Source organism: Rhineura floridana, chromosome 1 (genome assembly GCF_030035675.1).
Source record: "Rhineura floridana isolate rRhiFlo1 chromosome 1, rRhiFlo1.hap2, whole genome shotgun sequence".
Taxonomy (NCBI): domain Eukaryota; kingdom Metazoa; phylum Chordata; class Lepidosauria; order Squamata; family Rhineuridae; genus Rhineura; species Rhineura floridana.
The window spans coordinates 90,353,145-90,375,621 of NC_084480.1; the positions used below are offsets into that span (position 1 = coordinate 90,353,145).

Here is a 22,477-nt window from a genome sequence, read left to right on the forward strand (position 1 = left end):
ACACTGTGGAGCACATTCAGCTCCCTGGTATATTGGGGAGCTACATGCAATAAAACAGGATGGATGGTGGCTAGAGTGCAGGTGGTGGAAGTCCTGCTGCGAAGACAACTAAACACATCCTAGAGAACATAATGATGCATGCTGCATGGCAGTGAAAGCAGCAAATAGGGCCTAATTTGCTGCTTCCATCAAGTCCTTGAGTAATCACCCAGTGGAGCTCCAGGGTGCTCTGTAGACTGTTGACACCTATATCAGTGGATGAACCCAGAATACGTCAGAGACCCTCTGTGCGTTTCTGGGCACATTAAGGAAAAAGTCATTTGTCTCCATAGTGAGCTAGATGCCATGACTTATTCAGATCCAAGTGAGGTTTCCAATACCCCAACAAGCCATGTTTTGTGTAATTAATTTCCTTTTTTGCACACTGATGACACTTGTCAGGATACTTGTGAACATACACCTAATGACATGCCCTCTTGGCACTTGTCTTTCATGGTTGATTAAAGTTAGCCAGAGGGGGCATGACTGTGTCGGTTCAGGGCATGATAAATGCTCCTATAATGGAGGCAACAGTGCGGCCACACCTGATAGAAACACCCTGGATCTGATGGTATTTAACAACTACAGCCCCATTGCAAATTCCCCCTTTTGGGGCAGGGGAGTCAAGAGGTTCATAGTGCACAGCTGCAGGCTTTCCTGGAGGAAACTAATTATCTGGACCCATTCTAAACTGAGTTCAGACCTGGGTTCAGGACTGAATCTGCCTTTGGTCACTCTAATGGATGACCTCTATCAGGAGTGGGACAGAGGGAGTGTGACCCTGTTGTGTAAGGTGTGTGCCCATGGCAGCCCAGCTTGATTCGTTTGGAGCTGGGGACTTGGCAACTGTAAAATCACCCTGGACTACTTCTCCCCCTTCTGGTTTCCCTAGCCCGTGAAGCCTTATTGAGAGACATGGACTCAGTCATCAGTTGCAACAATCCACACATTAATAATTTGGCTGCTCCCCAAGGAACATGCAGACCCTGAATTAAATTTTATCTTATTTCTTGGCAAATTTTCCTTTCACCTAGCAGAACAATCCCATTGTTTAAGATGGCGTCAGAAGAGGAGAACTAGATTTTTTTCAGAGTGTCAGCAAGAAATACATTCACAGCACAAGATCACCTCATACCCAGACCCCTGCTTTCACATTGATTTGTAAGAGAAAAGGTGTATGTAAGAGCAGGGTTTGAGACATAAGATGACAATCAGAGTTCCAACTTGTAACTATGCTCTCAAGGAATGCAGCACAGGACTTCGGGCCACAAGTCAGGACAGAAGTCTGTGTCTTGATGCAACCCTTGAGGCAAAGAGATTCCTTCCTGCTTTTTGGTCAGAACTCCTTCACACCACTGCAGATGTATTGCACTGCCCACACTCTTGGGTCTAGGAAAGGTAATTTCTGCTGCCTGATATTTTTTATAGCAGTAGGGACCTGTTATCTCTTTAGAGTTATGAATGGATTAGTGTATTAATGATTAATGCTGCCACGCTCCCAGTAATTTTGTATCACTATTCTTCTATTTTCTTCCAATTAAAGAAAGCTTTGCTTTAGCCTGGTTTGGATCTACATTTCTTGGGTTATACACAAACTGTTTAGGCACACTTCAGGGCAAGCACCTGGTTTGGTTTTAGCAAAAGATCCCCCTCCTCTCTAAGAGGTGTGTTTAAGGGGATACATGGGTGGCAGGTTCACACTCAAGGATTCTCTATAGACACATGTGTAACAGCTGCTCTTACTAGACTTCTCATCAGTTTTGGATACCATTAACCATGGTATCCTCCTGGACTGTCTATGGGAGATGTGGGCTGGGGGCACTGTTTTGCAGGGGTTCCAGTCTTATCTCCAGGAACGATTCCAAAAGGTAGCATTGGATGAGTACTTCTCGGCACCCTGGCTCTTGAGCTATGAGGTACCGCAGGGCACTATACAGTCTCCAGCACTACTTAACATCTACATGAAGCTGTTGGGAATAGTCATGAGAAAATTTGGAGCAAGGTGTCACCAGTATGCTGATGACAACCAACTCTATTTCTCTGTAACATCTGAATCAGAAATGGCTGAGAAGGCCCTGGACTGGTATCTGGATACAGTGGTGGGCGGTCCGACGGCTAATCAGTGCTTTTTTGGTAAAAAATGAGGTGCCGATACTTGAGAAAAGTGTTGTGGGTGCCAGCACAAAATGGTTGCTATGAGCAGCAAAAAAAGAGGTACCGGTACTCTGTACCGGTGAGTACTGTCACACAAAAAGCCCTGAGCCTAATAAACTGAATCTGATTCCTGGCAATAGGGAGGCTTTGTGGGAGTGGTTTCCAAGTCTGGGAAGTTGATAAGTTCCCTGCCCTGGGTGGGGTTGCGCTCTCCCTGAAGGAGCAGGTGTGTAGTTGGGGGTGCTCCTAGATACAGTTCTGTCTCTAGAGGTGCAGTTGTCCTCAGTGACTTTTACCATCTTTGGTTGGTTATTCAGCTACAGCTGTTTCTGGATTGAAATAGCTTGACCACAGTTGTGCATGCATTGGTAACTTCACAGATATATTACTGAAATGTGCTCTGTGTAGGGCTATCCTTGAGGTTGGCTGCAACTGGTGCAGAATGTGGCAGCCAGCTTGCTGGTGGGCACAAACTACCACCAGCATATAACACTAGCACATAACTCAGAACAGGGGTTTCAGTGTGGCTGCCCCTGTTCTGTGCAATAGCATTCCTGTCAACATACGACATGCACTCACTATTTGCACTTTCTGGAGAAAAAATGAAGATAGTTTTGTTCCAACAGGCTTTCTCAGCTTGAGGAATGAGTCTCTGTTATGGATGTCTGTTTTTTTTTTTAATGTATCTGCTTTTTTGTTGTTTTTAACTGTTTTTTGATGCACACTTAGTGGGCTGATGCTGAGTTAGTGGGCCCTGCGGTCTACTCTCCTGCTTTGCAACACTCTCCAGTAAGGGTGTCAATTTCCCTTCCTCACGCAGAGGCACTTAGTGACAGTAGAGATAGTGGAACTCCTCCAGTGACCAGTGCATGAGTGGCTACTCATCAAGAATGTTGAAACTATATCCTAAACCACCTATTATATAATACATTTTTGCTTTTCAGAAGGTAGTCACATTTGTTTTCATTACAAAATCTTACAACTCCAGCCAAAATTAGGGCTGGGATGTTTCCCCAGGCTAAATACTCAATATGTTAAAGTGTTTTCCCTTCTGGAACTAATCAATTGAAAGTGGGATTTAAAAAATGGTGCATTATGAACTGGCATTCAGCAGTGAGCAAGCCTTTGATTTGGAATATTCTCAGCAGGGAATCTAACCCAAGAGCCAAATCACCTTCAGTGAGCAAACGGAAGATATATCTAAAAAGGAGCTGTTTTAAATGAGCTACATTCCTTTCAGATCTCTAGGTGCCATGGAAAAGCAAGCTCCAAAACTCCATGGCAATAGACCTAATCAAATGGCATTCATTCATCTTTCATTTGTTCAACCACTATGAGATATATTTGTGCAAAATGAGGTCATTTTCCATGAATAGAAATAATAAATAATCTTACCAGAGGGAAATAATAAGTTATGAACCAGGAGTCCAGATAACCAATTGGGTTTTTGTTTATCTCTCTTTAAAGCCTGTGGTTTTAAAATTATTAGTTTTCTGCAAAGGTGGTATATTCCTTCCCCTGCCCCATCATGGTGAGGTTACATCACAAAGATGATTTGGCCACTTTTAGAAAAGGGTGGGATCATCCAAAGTCATAATTGCAAACTACTGCTGTTGCCCCCAAACAATAATAAATTAAAATAATAAATGCTTTTTATGTAACAAGAGCAAGAGCCCTTTGACTTGCCATTAACTAAATGAACTATAAATCCCTGGCAAACTTATTATATGTTTTTACTCACCAAGATCAAAGGTGTAGACTCCTGGAAGGCACCGATCAGCATTCTTGCTTGAACAACCTCCAAATAAATATATCTTGCTTTTTACTACACTATAAAGCAAAGTTGAAATGGTACAGTCAGCCATAAACCATATCCCCAGAATTTTGTATAGAAAAATATACACTTCGTGTCACAGCAGACATTACCAAGCTCTTTTATCTTTTGGCCACACAGTTATATCTATAATCTAGATTCTGGCCAGTGTTTACTTTTGACAGCTCATTACCTGCAACTGTACAACAGCTTGTTTTACATTTGGGAATGGGCTGACTCAGTGTGTACATACATGAACAGATTGCTCTGTTGAAAACAGTTACAGGAAACAAAAAGATGATCAATTCTAGCTAGGAATCATGTCAATGGCAGAGTGTAGTGATACCTCCTAGTGAAATGGCTGTTGGTGGACAACCTATCGTGCGTTAAGGATGCTAACTCTGATGAGGGACTTTAGTTACAGCAGGAATGAGCAAGAATTGATGGGCATTGGGGATGGAGGGTCAGGAACAGGGAAATGCTTGGGATAATAAGTTGAATAGGTGGGGAGAGTTTTGTGTTGAGGGTGGAGGCTCAAATGAGAACATATGAAGATCCTAGTTGATCAGACGAAAGGTCTATTGAGTCTGGCAACTTGTTTCATACAGTGGGCAACCAGATGCCTCTGGGAGGCCTATAGGTAGAGTTCCTGTCGTTGCTCATCAGAAGCTGGTATAGACTGGCATACTGCCTCTGAATTAGGAGAGTGCATATAACTAGTAAAGACTAAAGTAATGACAACAGAAGATTTATGTAACTTTACAGTTGACAATGAGAACATTGAACTTGTCAAGGATTATCAATACCTCAGCACAGTCATTAACCAAAATGGAGAAAATGGTCAAGAAATCAGAAGAAGGCTAGGACTGGGGAGGGCAGCTATGAGAGAACTAGAAAAGGTCCTCAAATGCAAAGATGTATCACTGAACACCAAAGTCAGGATCATTCAGACCATGGTATGCCTGATCTCTGTGAAAGTTGGACAGTGAGAAAAGCGGTCAAGAGAAAAATAAACTCATTTGAAATGTGGTGTTGGAGGAGCGCTTTGCGGATACCATGGACTGCAAAAAGACAAATAACTGGGTGTTAGAACAAATTAAACCAGAACTATCACTAGAAGCTAAAATGATGAAACTGAGGTTATCATACTTTGGACACATAATGAGAAGTGATTCACTAGGAAAGACAATAATGCTGGGAAATGCTGGGAGTAGAAAAAGAGGAAGGCCGAACAAGAGATGGATTGATTCCATAAAGTAAGCCACAGACCTGAACTTACAAGACCTGAACAGGGTGGTTCACAGCAGATGCTCTTGGAGGTCGCTGATTCATAGGGTTACCATAAGTTGCAGTCGACTTGGAGGCACATAACATATAGCTACTAGTACTGACGGATTCATTCTCCATGAATTTGTCTAATTCCTCTTTTAAAGCCATTTAGCTTTGAGGTCATCTCATCGTGAGATGGTAAGTTCCATAAGTTAATTGCAGGCTATATAAATAAGTACTTCCTTTTATCTGTCCTGAATCTCCCATCATCAACATCTTCTAGTATCATGACTCTTTGTTTTTCCCTAACTAAAAAGTTTTTTTCCAAACTGAAAAGCTCCAGAAGTGAATGGAAAGAGACAAGATCAGAAGGAAGCTATTTTGTTTTTCAGACATTATCCTAGAACTTAACGGCTGAGTCTCCTTTTAATGCAGAAGCCACTTTTAAATTACTTCAGCAGTCCTGGCACTGGGAGGCATTTGTGTGTGCAAAAACGTAAAAAGAGCCCTGCTGCTGGATCAGGCCAATGGCCCATCTAACCCAGCATCCTATTCGTACAGTAGCCAACCAGATGCTTGTGGAAAACCTACAAAGCAGAACCTGAGCACAGCAACATTTTCCCAGCAACTGGTATTCAGAGGCATACTGCAACCTCCACCCCAAACAGCACCATCTGCTTAGAAAGCTGCTGCACATGAAGGGCTAACCAGACAGTGAAAGCTGGCATGTGGAACAGTTTACAGAGGCCTGTGGCAGACACCATAGTTATATCAGCTTTAGCAGACAAGCAATGGCTACAGGACTGGGGAAAATGGCCCAAGGGTTAAATGAGTGCTTTTAAAACAGTGTAAGACAGGTGAAGAACTTTCCCTTCCCTCCAAAGACCTTATTCTCTCAGGGTGTCCTGGCTTCCGTCCAAAACCCCAAAACAAGATAGGTGTGCTTGCTTGCAAGTAAAGAAGTGAACTGTTAGCAGTACAATGGTACAAACCAAGAGGCTAGGAAAAAAACAGACTCTAGTCCAGGTACTCTTACAAGGCAAAGGAGTAGCAACTATAAATCTGATCCAAGAGCAAAGTCCAAGATTAGCAGCAAGATTTCCAAGACTACACGGGAGCTGCAAAGTTCTTCCAACAAGTTTCCCCTCCTACCTGCCAAGTCTTTAAGCAGAGGTGGAGAATGCCTAGCTACTTGCAAGAATTCCTGTCTTTGCAGAAATTCCTGGCCTGCAGGCAGGTGCTTCACCCAGAGGTGACATCTTCTCTTTTCTCTTGATGTGCCACCTCTCCCTGGGAGACAGCGCTGAACCTGCCTCCACCTCTGAATCCTCCTGCTCTGCGAGAGCCAGGGATAGACAAATCTGTCAGTTTTTGTTCTCTCCATTTCTAATTTTTCCAGTCTTAAATTCAGTTCTCTACATTTCTGCAGCAATTTGCAATATTTTTTTTAAAAAATCCTCATGAAAATTCTCTAGCATTTTAGTGTGAATTTCTCCTAACTCCCTTTTCTCTGAAACACAGAAAAATGCAGTTTTGATTCATGTACACATTTTTCTCATCATGTAATGCATTTTTGCATGTTATTTTCACTTATATACCATTCTGATGCACATTTTCCCCAAATATATGCATTTTTGAAAACACTACTTGGTTTCGTGAACTGCATCGCAAAATTTGAATGAGTGCGAATTTCAAAGGATGGCTGTGTTTTGGTTCTCATATTGTTTCAGAAAGTGCAGATTTGATCAGTTTGGCTCTAAATGTGAACTGAATTGAAATTTTTGCCCATACCTAGTCAGAGGTGGTTGCTCCCCTCATCCTTCATGGGCAGGGAAGGGGTAGCCCATGGATATTCTGCCTTGTCAGTAGAATTGGGCACATCCAGGAATGGGGGGAGGTGTCAGCTGCATAGTCTCATCCCCACTCCCATTCTGAGACCTCGTCCTCAACTGCCTCCCACTCCTGGTTTGAATCAGAGTTCTCAGAGGGAATCATGACACGGGGAAAGCTGTCAAAGGCTGTGTGCCAGTGGTGGATGGGCCCAAAACATACATACCACCTCTCTCTCTCTCTCTCTCTCTCTGTGAGTGTGTGTGTGTGTGTGTGTGCCTCTCTCTCTCGCACACACACACACACATGCAGAGAGCGCTATGTGCTAAAAAGGGGACTGCCTTCATCCCATCTTGTGCATATTGGACATAGTGAAGTATATATTCAATCAAATAAACTATGTAGTTAGAAATACAAATTCACACATTTCCTTAAAGAAAAGGCGACTGTTTGGAGCTCAATGGCATATTTGGGGGGGGGGGGGAGGCGTGAAATGCCCCATGTGGTTTTGACAGCTTTTGGCTCACAAATGTTTGTAGAACTTTTGCACATTTTGCTAGTGTCATGCTAAAGTTGGCAAAGGAATGCACTGGATTTTCAACCATTAAAAAAAGAACTTCAAAAGAAATACTTCTTTTCAACTTTTAAATTAAGGAGAAACAATTACCGAGCACAACACTTTCCAAAAGTTAAGTGTTTTCCAGGCCAATTTTTTTTAGTGCAAGCAAAATAATATATTGTGTAGGCATTTATCTATAATGGACACTTGAGAAGGCAAAAAGTTTCATTATTATTTGGAGAAAGTTATCATGTCCCTGGCTCAGGGATCCAGCTAGGGATGAGCCAGAAATTCAATTCAGTTCACATTTAAAGCTGAATTTATCAAATGCGCACTTTTCAAAACAACATGAGAACCGAAACATGGCCATCTTTCTGAATTTTGTGATGCAGTTCTCCATCTAAGCAATGTTTGCAAAAATGCCTATATAAGGGGAAAGTGAGCATAAAAACAAATATATTAATAAAAATAACATAAAAATCATTACACTAAGAGAAATTGCTTGCATAAAATGTGTACATTAGTCAAAACTACCTACAAAAATATGTTTAGTTAGAGAAATTCTCACTAAAATGCTAGAGAACTTTCACGAGGATTTTGAAAAAAAATCACAAATTGCTGCAGAAATGTGGAAAACTGGAAAAATGAGAAACTGAGAGAACCGAAATTGACAGATCCTTCTGTCACTGGTCCTAGCGTTGGCCCAAGGAGGACTCTGATTCAGGTGATGCACCAGTTGCTGCCCCACAGAAAGGGAAGCCCTCAGCTCCCCCATTTACACTGCCCTGGCCTGAGGATGTGGCTCTTCCATCATCCTTAGAGTCTGAGAATGATTTCCCTGCAGCCTCTCCTGCTCCATCACCATACAGGAGCATGTGACTGCACAATAGGCTACAGACCCCTTAAATACTGCAAACAGCTCTCCCAGGGGGTGGAGCCACTGGAAGGTCAAGCCCTGCTCGCCTTTTTGAAGCTTCGGATTATCTAAGGCTTTGTTGAAAAAAATGTCTTTTCAGCTAAGAGGGAACATTGGGAGCTCCCTGTGGCTCTGGTATTTGCTACTACTTCTCCTGCAGACCCCAAGCAAAGGCGGATGACAGAATCTATTCTCACTACATTCCACTGTTACAAACTACATTAGAATATGACTCAGTTAGAACTTCAGGGTTCTTCAGAGTCTAATTAGAATCAATTACTTCAGAGGAAGCATGCATGGGATTTGGTGTTGTTAAATAGTTTGCCTGCAATCCTATACATGCTACTCAGAAGTATACTCCACTGGATTCAAAGGAACTGACTCCTGGTGTGTGTTCATTAGGATTGCAACCAGAATTGCTTGTACAGAAATGTCAATGGAGATAATCAAATTGGCAAGAATAATTATGAATCAGTGAAATTGGGGTGTCTTTTTTGTGTTCTCACCTTCCCCCTTTTTTGGGCTATCAGTACTTTGTGCTATAAAGTATCAGGGCATTATAGATACTAAAACTCAAATCAAATCTTTATTTACAGTCAACTGACCACAAATACAGAACATAATATTAGATGTTATGAAATAATAAACTACATAAAACTACTTGCCTTGGTGCCCTGACATTTCCTGAAGCAGCTGCTTCCTTGGTCACTGCTGCCCTCCTGGGTCCTAAGCAGCACAGCTATGCTGCAAGAGTGCCATTTTGCCACTCTTAGGCTCCAGGATTGAGACATTACGATATTCACTACTGAAACCCAAGAGGTTCTTCTTTCATAAACTTTCCTCCTCCTGCCTGGAGCTTTCATTTTTAAACTTGGTATAGTCAATATGGTCTCCATATGGGCAATGTTTGTGTGAAAGGCAGCAAAGGCAGCAGCATAAATCAGAGGCAATGTAAAGCAAGCACAGAGGATCCAAGTGATTAACATATGGGATCAGTTAAATATGCACAGTGCAGGGAACTCAATGAGCGGATGTTTGCTGCTTAAAAGGCACTCACAGCTTCTGATCCCCTTCTTCTGGGTTTGTGAGATTGTTCTGTTTTGTTTTACTTCCCTGAGCCACCACATGGTGAATATGAAGACGTGCAGCCTGATCCTATTCATGTTTACTAGGCATGTTGACAATATTAATGAAAATTCAGGTGCTTCCAGAGATGGGTAATTAAATAGCATCCAATCATTGCTCTTCCAGTTCAAGCTGCAAACAGAATAGCAACTCTACATCTGAACCTCTGCAATCCTAATGGCATTCTATGATTGCAGTGGGGGAAATGTTGGAGGCAATTTTCATGTGGACCACATCCTCCCTTAGCGCAGTCCCATTTGTGACTGAAGCTGGTCACCCACTGCTGCTTCAGTTTGGAGGAGAGGGGGAAGAAGGGGAAGAGGAGGAGGAAGGGGAAGAAGAAGAAGAAGAAGAAGAAGAAGAAGGCTTAAAGATATTTTCTAGAGAGGGAAAAAGGACCATAGAGAAGGGAATGGCTATATATGCCATAACCAGTTTAAAAACAAAACAAAAAACTATCAAACAGCTGCATGATGGGTCATCTACAGCTAGGGAGTTCATGATGGGTCATCTTCAGCTAGGTGTTCCATTGTGTCTATTAAAAATGGATTTTCTGGGATCTGAGGGGAAAAAAGAAAAACTGAAAGAAGAAAATATGGGATGGGAATGATGCTCCATAGAAAGTGAGTGAACAAAGCCTAGCTATTCCACAGTAAATGCTCAGTGTACAAACAGCTTTACTTTCAGGCTGTGGGCACACTACAAAAACAGCCAGAATTGTTTTTCTGGCTGCATTTTGAAGCCATTCTGCCCTCTGCAGGCCACACCTCCCTTCCCCACTGCTGACTTCAGACCTTTCAGAACAACCTACAGCAAAGTGTTGGGCCAGTCACTGTCTCTGCCTGAGCCTGCAGCAAAGTGTTTCCATTGGCCACACCTGGAAGACAAATGGGTTGATCTACCAATCAGTTGCAAAATCTGCCTGCAGCTGAATAATTAAAAAAAACCACACTCAAGCTGATCTAACCAGAGTTTTAGAGTAAAAAGGGGCAGAGTTTGACTAGCGTTGTGTGCCCGTTTCAGATGGGAGGTAGAGACACACTGAAACCAGCACAACAGTAAGTGTCTCTCTACCCTCAAAATCCATAAAGCAGTCCGTAGGATTGCAGCCTAATTTTAGAACAACTGTAGTTCACATAAGAAAACCTATCGATTAGATAACAGAGAATCATAAAAGTAGTAAGAAATATAAGATAATGTGATTCTAGCCAAAGGTTTGCACAGTGGTAGGGAACCTGGTGGTCTCCAGACATCATTAGACTACAACTCCCATCACCCCTGACCTTTTGGCCATACTGGCTGGGCTGATGGAAGTTGGAATTCAATAACATCTGATCTGGAGAGCTGCAGATTCTCCATCCCTGGTCTAGTGGATAGTCTGGCATATAAATTTTTGTTTTATTTATTTATTATTAAAATTTCTATTGTACCTTTCTAAAAATATAAACAAAAAAGCTTCTTAGCAATTATGAATTTAAAGACAGCAACTTGAATTAGCTAAGAAACAAATTCGTAGCAGTGTATCCAATAAAGAACTGGTGTACTATGATCTGCCATATTATGGCAGAAGCATTCTGAACGAATGGAAGCTTCTTGACTGTCTTCAAGGTCACAGAGTGCTTTAGAGTAATCTAACATAAGAGTTGCTAGTAGGGATGGAATCCTCTCCTTTTCTACATTTCATTATTAAGTGTGGCCCCCTGGTGATCGTTAACGATCCAATTCCTTTTTCCTCCATATCTTATCCTTTTTTCTGATCTGATCTGATTTTTTTTCTTTTTGGCTTTGCAGAGAATTATTGATATTATAATAGCTATTTATTCATGAGTCTCCTGCACTGGTATCAATCTTTATTCTGAACTCTGTAATTATTGCCTGTTTACATTCCTTTTCAAGTGCAAATTAGGCAGATAATTGCCCATCATTAAGTTAGTGTCTTCGCCCCTTGCTTTCTATCTGTCAGTTTTTAAAGATATTCATTGAAAAGCCTTACCCCCGCTATTCAATGAGGCTTGCTTATTTTAAAATAGCTATGTACTGTAACTGAGGCTCACACTATCGATGATTTCAAAGTGGATTAAAAAAAATTGGGGGGGGAAATACGAATTGGAAAACCTGTGCAGAGAGTTGAGACTTTTAAATCCTCTCCACAAAGACAGAGAATATCAGAAATAGTGGATAATCTGATGGCAAATCCAATTACTGCAGAAACGGAGTCCATCACTAGTTACTAGAAGATGAACGACTGAGGACAAGTCTGGTTTTCTCTATGAAAGGGCACAGATAGGATAAAAAATGAAGCCAAAAAAGCCATCCCTCGTCACCACCACTACCTGGGCATTTAGAAGCAGGGCAGTTTTGCATCAAACAAAATCAGCGCTTGCCTTTCAGGAAAGGATTCAGTAAATAGCAGAAACAGCTATTTCTTCATTAGGCAGAAGAGAATACAAACGCCTTAATCCAGTCTCAAACTCTTTCTAAAATCAAATTTTCTATCTATGAGCAATCTCATTATAATCAGGCTTTAAAAGATGGGCCTAGAATAATGTTGGTACAAGAGGTGGTCTAATAAACTGAGCAGATTTAATAATACTCCAGGCATCCACTAAGGAAGCAAGGCAAAGGGGCTGAGATGATTAAAGCAACCACCACCATGCCTAGCTGAAACAAGATCAGGATGAAAGAAATAGCAGGTCTGGAGCTGCTAGAAAATAAAATAAGAAATCACCTAAAGGGCAATCTAACTTGGGGGAAGCTAGTGAAAGTTGTGCTGGAGCAAGAGAAGCTGGCGTAAAGCTCCACTGAATCCGGTTACCATTCAGGAGCCTCTGGGTTGACTGAACGCCGGCTCAGCTGAGAGCTGTACATAGGGACCAGAAAGAAAAAAGCCTCCTCTCCCAAATATGCCTACCGGGGAGTAAGTCCTCTCCATTGACTTCTATTCAGAGCTTGGAAAAGTTACTTTTTTGGACTACAACTCCCATCAGCCCACTCCAGTGCCATGCTGACTAGGGCTGATGGGAGCTGTAGTTTAAAAAAGTAACTTTTCCAAGCTCTGCTTCTATTGCAATTATTTTCTTAGACCAACCTTTTCCCAGCGTAACGTTTGCCTAGATTGGGAACTACTGAACACAAATTGAATGTGGCCTAGTCCCCTCACTTGGGTCTCTCCTCTGACATGCCCCTGACACACTCCTTACCCTGGCTCCACTTGCACCAGTCTTGGATAAGCTGGCTGGGTCCTGGCTCAGCCGGGCTCACAGACTTTTGCCAACGTAGCCCAGCTGAGCCAGGACTAAGCTGGCTCAGCTGGAGATCTGCCACATCCAACTCCTCTCAGCCCAGTGTAAATGCACGTTGGATTGTGCCCTCAATGGGCAAATAAGGAACAAAGTGAGCAGCAAAGATTGCACCAGAAACTAAGACTTGAATCACACCTGAAAATGTGCTTGCTAAATTGATTTATCACTACGATAAATGAAGCTATAATGTAGCTATATGTTGTTTTTTTTTAAAAAAATACGATTTAAACAAAAATGTGAATATTATATTTTATAGGGTTTTTTTACTGGTTGATTCTGTGTGCTGGATATGACAGCTTTGTCTGTTATATGAAGTAGGTGGCTAACAATAATCGAGTATTTTCATCTTCATAACTGGTAAACATAAAGCGTTGTTTTCAGTTATTGGTTTTCTCTCACAGACTTATCTACAGTTCTCACAAATTATTCATAATACAGGCCTGGTTGTTGTTTTTATGGTTGAATAGCGATTACTCACTATAAATATTTGCATCTCAATCAGATTCACATTTATTTGGAAGTCTTTATCTTAATTTCAATATAATGTATTTCCACATATGCATACTATCTCATTACTACAGTGAATGACATAAAAATACTAAAAATAACCAGAATTTCTTTTGCTGAATTGCTTGCTTACCAAAGCGAGTGACCTTGCCTGGGACAAGGAATATGTCCATCTTGTGGTATCCTCTCCCATGTCAAATCAGTGGAAGTAACTGAAAATGAATGAATTTGAGCTGATCAGTATAATTACCTCCCCCCCACACACACACAAATGCATGTGAAGGATAGCATCAAAATATATTTACTAAAACTACCAGCAGTATGTGTATGAGCAGTCAATTGTAATTGTTCTCACCATTATTTCCCCCATAAAAACCAGTGTTTAGCTACATAAACAGTGTGACTCCTTATAAAGTAGTTTCTCGTTCATAAAATGTTTTGCCAACTTTGTAACATATTGATAAATAAAAATCAAATCATAGCTACATCGTGATCCTGAGTATGCTATATGACATAATCTGCTCCTACTGCCAAAATACAATGAAGTCCAGTTAGCTTGTCCGTAGTGATAATGGCCCCCATTTGCAAGCAAAATATCAAACCTTTCCTGTACAACCTAGTGGTATTTTGAGACATCATTATGGTGAAACAATCTCATGGTGTAACTGCCACACCGTGTTTTATAGGTCTCACTGAGAAATAACCTTAGTACTAGTTTTGGCAGTCAAGAGAACCACTATCACTGGCATCAGTTGCCTGCAATACTGGATGGTGTGGTGAGCGACCTGACCTCACGTGACCTTCTGAAAGCTGAGAAACTATTGCTTACCACGAAGGAGAGGAGCAAGGTGACAGGAGGTTGGCACAATGCAAACACACCAGTAAAGCCAATCTGGCATTCCTGATGATGCATTTGCACCATCTTTGCTGCCTCATCCTTCCTGGTAAGCAGCAGTGACTCAACTGTTGGGAGGTACAGTGAGTGACACCAGTGTACCACATTGTCCACTTCTGGCTGCCTGGAAAAATTTCCTGCCTTCTGAAAAACTCCAGTTAGGCTGATCATAAAGACACCTATAAAGTCGGCCACCTCAGGTTGTTTTAAGGAACAATTGCACTGCTTCTGATGGCACCGATTTGAAGTGCTTAAAGCTAAACTTGGAGAAAAGATGTAAGACCAGTAGAATGGCTGTTTCTATGGGAAATTTTCTGAATATGAAGTGCACATATATGCCTCAAGAAATAAAAATACATGTTTATGAAACTCACAAAAACAGCAACTGAGTGATTACACTTGCACATAATAGTACTCACTATGCTCTACTGATGCAAAAATGGACCATAGTAGGGACATTCATACTAGCAAAAAGATATCTTGGTTTTTGTACAACTGTTCAGACTAGACTGGGAGGAAAAACACAAAACAACACACCTAACCTTAATCCATTCTAGTATTATGCTCTGCATTGTTTGCAAAGCCCTTCTACAATTTTATAGTGATAAGCCTTTTTTTGCATTACAAATGACTGGCCTATTATAGTGAAATATATGTAACTCCAAAGGGAGGAATACACCCATGAACAAGCTGCCTGCTAGAAAAGATTAATAGTATCTCACTTGTCAACATGTAGAAGTCATTGAAATATGTTGGCTGATCATCCTGGGAGAGAAAGAGAGATAGATTGAAGTTGATATTTTTATTTACAGGGCATCGATATTGTCATCTAGATAAGGAATGCTTTTAAAATTGTATTCAAGTTTAAGCTATCTCAAGTGACTCCTGCTAGAAATAATAGCCAGTCACCCAGACAGAAGCAGGCATGTCTTCATAATGCCCATTAGTAGACAATGACTGGAATGCAGTAATTCTTAAGTAAATACTTGTGTATGGTGGAAAATAGAGAGCGTGTAAAGCAAACAGCAAACATACATGAGACATGCCATTTATTATGCAGCACAAATAGTAATCAAAGTAACAAAGGACAACAAACATCAACTGGTGGTACTTACAGAAGTATTATAGTAGGAGCAGCCTCCAAATATAAATGCTATATTTCCTGCAACTGCCAATGCATGTCCGTGTCTAAAGAGTAACATGAAACAATGGTAAATAACTTTGGTCGCAACAATAACAGTTTATCTTTCTCCCCTTACTCAGAAGAGTGGCCAACCTAACGATTGTGTGTGCCTATGAATACAGCTCTTTTCACAGGGTAAAATTGGGTGTCGTATAAGTGAGTGAGCCAGCAATTTTTCATGACTTGAAGCTGACATAGCCTGGGAGAAACAAAGTGCTTATCCACAAAATCTATCAAAGTACACCCCCATCATCCCTCCGCACTCTTCGCACAATCCTCTCAGGTCCCTCAAAGTGGTATATTCAGTTCCAACAGGACGAGAGAGAGAGAGAGAGAGAGAGAGAGAGAGAGAGAGAGAGACCAAGCACAGGGTGGTGTGGTGCACCACAGGTGGTGGTGGCTGCCCCTTGCCTGCCTATGAGTGTACGGAGAGAACTGTGCTAAAGCTTTAGATTGCTATAGCAAGATGCTACATGATAAAAGAAAAAAGGCAAGGCAGGCTTCCCTGGATGCATTTTGGAAGAAGCCTTCAAGTGGTCTGTATGCAAGGCTTACCTGATCTGGTTGTTTAATTTCAGACATGTGTATCGTTAGTTTTGAATAAAAAAGATTGCTGAAATATGTTGAACTGCTCTTCTTTTTTGTTAAGCTGTATCACAAGTCAAGTCAAAACATTAAATACAAATAATAGCTGATGTTCCTTAGAGAAAAAACCAAATGCAACAATAATACATTGAATATTTTAACATTATGTTTCATTAGAATTCATACCAATAAATGAACAAGCTACTTTGTGAAAAAGCCAACTGTACCATTATGCCTTACCTAGGATTTGGAGGGTTCCCAATCACTTCTTTTCTGATCCAGTGTCCACTTGCTAATGCCATCTTAGAACCAGAGCTTGGAAGATTACTTTTAAAAAGTAATAAATTACAGTTACAGTTACATGGCCCAAAAAAGTAGCAATTACCGTTACAATTACAATTGCTCTGAAAGTAACTGATTACTTTTCCTCCAAAGTAATCACTACAATTACATTTCAGTTACTTAAAAAAAACACCTACAAGGTGCTGGCCTTTGCTGCTGCACATCTAAGTAGCCTAAAACAACATTAAAAATAAACAAACATATACAGAGGTAGTAGAATACCGTATATTCCGGCGTATAAGACGACTGGGCGTATAAGACGACCCCCAACTTTTCCAGTTAAAATATAGAGTTTGGGATATACTCGCTGTATAAGACTACCCCTGCTTATGACATGCAGGTACTTAGCAGGAAAACTGTCACTTATAAACTTATAAATATTAATATTTGGATTGTCCAGTTGTTTTGTTTTTGTGCCTAGGAATTACCACCAAAAACTGGGGAAAGATGTGAGAAATCTTTTTTTTAAAAGCAACATTAAATGCCTAGACTCTAGTTTCCAACACTATGGAGTATTTATTGATTGATTAAGAGAATTTATATCCTGCCCTTTTGCTGTTAAAAACAGAGCTCAGCACAGCTTACAAATATAGTAAAAACAATAAAAATACACAATCAGAGAAAAACAAGCCAAAATGTTAGGAAAAGGAGTCTTTCACACCACATGCTCAGTTCTAAATACTGTTGCAGCAAGTTTTACAAGTTCCTCCAGTATTCCACTGGTGCAGGCACTCAGACATTCAAAGTACTGTATGTTTCTTAGGTTTTATAAAAGCAGAGCTTTGCTTAACTCAAAATTTCTTCTCCCTTTGATAACCACATCTACACAGGTTCCACCTCCATACTCAAAATGAAACTGAGCCTGGAAGTGTACAACAACCCCACACATACCTTGCTAATTCGATTATCAATGCCAGGATGTCTGTCTTATCGACTACTCTCCTGCTCCCCCCCCCACACACACACACCGGGCATCATGAAAGACACAGTCCTGGGCTCAGAAAGAAAATAAATATCTGGTCCTCTTCAAAGTATTGATAAGCCTCTTGTTTTAATTGAAATAATAATTATAAATTCTTGTTCTTATCACTAATGGGAGTTAATTATCTTGCATATGCTGCTGTTGCTTCTATGGCTGTAACGGAGTGAGGTTAAAGATAAGTGAAATGCAAATAGGAAAAAAAAATACAGAAGGCAGTAACACTTTCCTAAATGTAATACCATACCAACCACAACAAGATTCCTATAAGGCAAAAAACTAAGCATCTCACAACCAATCAGGATTCCTAACCAAAAACCAAAAATATGATAAATGAAGAAATATTTATATAAGCATAACTATCAAATATATTTATTATTTACACAAACTGTAAAGATATTTATAGTGCAATCCTAAATTTATTTATTCAGAAGCAAGTCCCAGCGTATTCAATGGGGCTTACTCAAACAGGGACAGAAATGCAACCTCAAGTGATAAGCAACTTCATTCACACAACCCAAAATTCCGAATCATGCCACTTTACACTGTTTTGCAACTGTTTATACTTGTTTTTATGGTTATTGGATTTTAAATGGCTTTATTTCTTGTTGTGAGCTGCTTTGGTTTCCAACCCTACCTCACAGGGGTGTTGGAAAGACTCCATACACACACGCACACACTGCAGATGTATAAATACATACAGCCCATATAATAGTTTATTGTCAAACCAATTGGTCATTGCAGAAAAATCAGTATTAGTTTTTAAAAATCAGTATTAGTTTCCTACAGAATAAAACTGCAATACCTACAAAGCCCTGCCTACTTGCTTTAAAATAGGACTGGGGGGGGCAGAAAGAGAACACAAAAACAATTCCTTTTTACATTCACTCCAAAGTCCCATTGATTTTCAGCACATTCATAATCATGTCTACTCAAAAGTAATTCCTACTAAATTCAATAGGATTTACTCTGGACATATGGGATTAACACTGTTTTTACCCCCAAAAGCAACTATTGGGAAGGTTTTCAAAACACTGCCCAGGATCTGACTTCCTACACACAACAGGGGAAAAAACTGAAATGTATATACCTACCCAATTTATGAGATTTTCAGATAAACAGGAGGGGAAACCACCATTTTCTGGCCTCGCAATGAGGTTTTGCAGACACTGCCACCAAACAAACACTTCACTGATTGGCTGAAATCCTGAACGGGCGGGGTTAAAGCTACGAAGTGCTATACAGTAGTTTAAAAAAAGATTTAACTGGGGGGGGTGCCTGACGTTTTTATATATATCTCGAGAACCGCACCACCTAGAAACTTAATTTTTTTTTTAAATGAAAGCTGAGAATCCGGGCCACCTAAGGGGCTAGCCGGGCGCCGGGTGGCATGCTTAGAATCTGGGTAAAACCCAGATATCTGGGCAATATGGCAACCCTAATAAGACGACCCCCGGCGTATAAGACGACCCCTGACTTTGGAGAAGATTTTCCAGGGTTAAAAAGTCTTCTTATACGCCGGAATATACGGTAATTATTTTTATTCATAAGATAGCAATGGTGGTCTCTCCGCTGGTAAGGGTGGTGGGGAGGGAGGCTGAGGCCACTACTCAGATCTTTGCATGTTAAACCAAGTGCAATCCCCCCCACTCAGCCAGCCAGCATAATCTCTCTCACTTAACCACCTCCCAGAGCCTGCCCTGCCACCAACTAAGGGACACTCACTCAAGCAAACATTTTCCCCTGAGATGCAAAAAAGTTAAAATACTGCAAATGCAGCATAGTAGCCAAAGAGGGTGGTGGAGGCCACTTTGTGTGCTAAGTGCAAACACAGCACACACACACACACACAAGCTTTGTCATCTCTCACCTCCACAGTTCTTTATCTCCATTGCGCTGCTGCCTCCTTCTCCTCCTTTATCCATGTTTTTGACCTCCGGCTCCTTTTTCCCTCCACTCCATTCTTCACCACCGCTATCCATTTTTTAAACAATTGTTTTCTCCACTCCACCCCATTTCACTCTCCGCCTCCTCCCTCGTCACCTCCTACCCATCCACAGAGCATGAGGGAAGAGCGATGCTGCACAGAAGCCCAGTTTGAGGCACATGATTCTCATCCACAAATCCCTCCCTGTCAGGCCCAGGATGCGACTCAGGAACCAGACCAGAGGTTGTAGTTAATTCGTGTTTTATTAGAGTAATGTCCAACAAAGACTGCGCTTTCTCATGAAGCAATACAGGGATACAGGTCCTGCGACATTGGGAGAAAGTTGACAGAGCAAGGGGCTGCTTCCCGCCTGTTCTTTAAGAAGGGGCTAAACGGGCGCGCAACCTTTCGCTCCTCCTTAACTCCCCCTCAGGTACTGCCCGCCTTCCCCCCCTTGTCTCCTGTCTTTTCAACCGTCTGCGTGTGCGTGGTGAGGGGGGAGGCATCACCTCCTCCTCTTCTGAAGTGTCCGATTCCCCTATGGGTGATAAAGGAGGAGCTGAGGGTAAACCATCTCTCCGCCTTTCTGCTGTGATCAGCCCTCCCTCTTGCTCTGAGCTGCGGAGAAGGGAGGGCCTGGGAATGTCTGGGGGGGATTCTAAAACTTCAAGGCTCTCAGGCTCCCCGTTGCTAGGCGACCCTATCTCTGGCATGTCCTCTGTTTCGGCTTCGCTCCACAGAGGGTAAGTTCCTCCCTCCTCCCTCTGCCAGCCATTTGAATCCTCTTCTGACAACCCCCCAGGAGCCCAGCTCATCCTCCCGACACTCCCCAAAGTAATGCCCAAAAGTAATGCCCAAAAGTAATGCCCAAAAGTAATGCTGGAAACATTACAATTACCCCACAAAAGTAGTAATTACTCCTAGTTCTATTACAATCAAAATGTAAAGGAATTACCCACTCGTTACTCAAAAAAATAATGAATTACAAGTAATTCATTACTTGTAACTAGTTACTTCCAAGCTCTGCTTAGAACTACTGAAAAGATTGTGTTCGGGGGGGGGAAGTATGAATTGTCTTAATTATATGAAAGTTTTTTTAAAAATGGTTTGCAAATGGATATTCATTATGTCTGGGATCCAAACAGCCCAATTTGCAAATGGAGAATGTTTCAATTTTTTGGGTTGAGAAGTCTTGCTGGTTTCCAACTAGAAATCCACTTCACAGTTCCCCACCCCCCGATCTTTAGGGGTGCCTCCAGACCATCACCATTTTGTTGGAGGGATTCAACTGCACACTGGAATTTTAGGTTTGTGGACTGTACAATCTGCAATGTTATAGCTTTGTCTCCTCATTAATTCACCATCATCCATATGGCACTGCAAGCTAGTGCAGATTTTTGCATTAACAAATCCACATTAGAAATATCACCGAAAAACCAAGATGCTTTCCTAAACTGATGATCAATGGCATTAATGTCTGAGGGCTCAGATGCAATGTCGTGGACTTTCCTGCCATAGGCAGTCCATGGGAGTTCCTCCATCATATGCCAAGCCCTTTGTCTCCTTCCCACCCAATAGCACATCCATAAACCTGCACATGTGGGAATTTTTAAAAAGTATACGCTTCTGCACTCTTCCAAAAAAATGTGTGAAAAGCAAATGACCATTCACTATGGACCTGCAGGCAAAACAGAAATAATGCTCAATAAAGACTGCATATAATCTAACCTCCATGTTAGTTTTGTGGAAGCAATTCAGAATGAATACTCAATAAACTGGTTGTCTAGAAGGGCCCCTTGAAAAGCTTTTAGAGAGCACAAAGAGCTGCATTAAGAAGAGGAACCCAGAAAAGCTCAGTTGCAAATGCAGAGGTCCCTCTGGATTTCAGCCTTTCAAGATCAAAATAGTTCTGCTAATTGGATGCTAGTTTGCAAAAAAGTTAAAGGAATGACAAAGCATGAGTCAGAACTGACTTTTTCCCCTCTTCCTTTCTTCTTACCATCTTTCGCTTACCTGTCATTCCTCAATCTTTCATTAGGAACACCGGAAATAGGTCTCTGCAAGCTCAATAAGCTCTCAATATTAATTTCTAGTCTACTTTATTCACCAGCTTTATCTAGCTTTTTACCTACCTTGATAGTAGTTGCTATGACACCAAAATACACAGAGAGAAACACACACCTCACAGCTGCTTTCTGATTCAGCATTATTTCCGGGTTACTTGAAGTCATGGCAACTTCAATAGAGAAAGTATACTGTACATCTAGGCCACACATTGTAACAATACTCTCATCAGTTTATTTCTATGTCAAGAAAAACCTGTTACATTTCTGCATGGCAGACTGTCATTAAAGTCACAGTAGCAGCAGGACCAGTATAACAACCACAACAACCTTGACTTCCCTGAATAATTAGAATTAGATTGCAACTGTACATACACTTACCTGGAAATAAGTCCCATTGAACTCAGGGGTGCTTAGTTCTGTGTAGATATGTGCAGGCCTGTATTGTAAATGAGCTTAAATCTATGAACGGATTAATAGGTTTGAACTTAGATCAGTGTCAAAATCTTTGCCACCATACAGGCCCAGCACCAGTGGGTGGCCAGGTTGGGCACTAGCCAAGGGCCCCTGCAGCTGACAGGGGCCTCTGAAACGGCTGACTTAAAAAAAAAATCAGTTACAAAGCACATCCATTGCGTTGGAAAGACTATGGTTATTAAAATATTAGTTATATATGTGCTTTGATTTCTAGAACAAGAAAAAATGTAAATGGTCCATCAAGCTCCTTAGCAATTTTCAAGCGGTCCATGAATTTTTATTTTTATTATTTTTTATTGTTGAGAACTGCTGTTATACAGGCTCAATCTGGGCTTTGCAACAGCACTGCTTTGCTTCATGTATAGCCAGGAGAGTTAGCAAAGCAGTTGCAGTCGAGGGGCGAAATAAAACACAGAGACGTCAGCTTGGGTTGAACAAGGGCCACTTTATTAAATTACATTAAACAAAAACCCAATTTAAAGTGACCTGCAGAAGGAGAACCTAGGTGCGGG

General features: G+C 41.3%; 1 protein-coding gene across 1 annotated transcript in view; it reads right to left on the reverse strand.

Moving 5' to 3' along the window:
• The window catches only part of LOC133376984 (actin-fragmin kinase-like), a 106,307-nt gene extending 84,705 nt beyond the window's left edge, over positions 1-21,602 (reverse strand). Inside the window, exons 1-6 of the mRNA XM_061610141.1 lie at positions 21,558-21,602; positions 16,418-16,504; positions 15,525-15,597; positions 15,132-15,174; positions 13,648-13,726; positions 3,935-4,023 (exon numbers count right to left, since the gene is read on the reverse strand). Of these exons, the coding sequence (XP_061466125.1) occupies positions 3,935-4,023; positions 13,648-13,726; positions 15,132-15,174; positions 15,525-15,597; positions 16,418-16,479 (346 nt within the window). The 5' untranslated portion in view covers positions 16,480-16,504; positions 21,558-21,602. The remainder of the gene's footprint in view (positions 1-3,934; positions 4,024-13,647; positions 13,727-15,131; positions 15,175-15,524; positions 15,598-16,417; positions 16,505-21,557) is intronic.
• Positions 21,603-22,477: the final 875 nt, after the last annotated feature.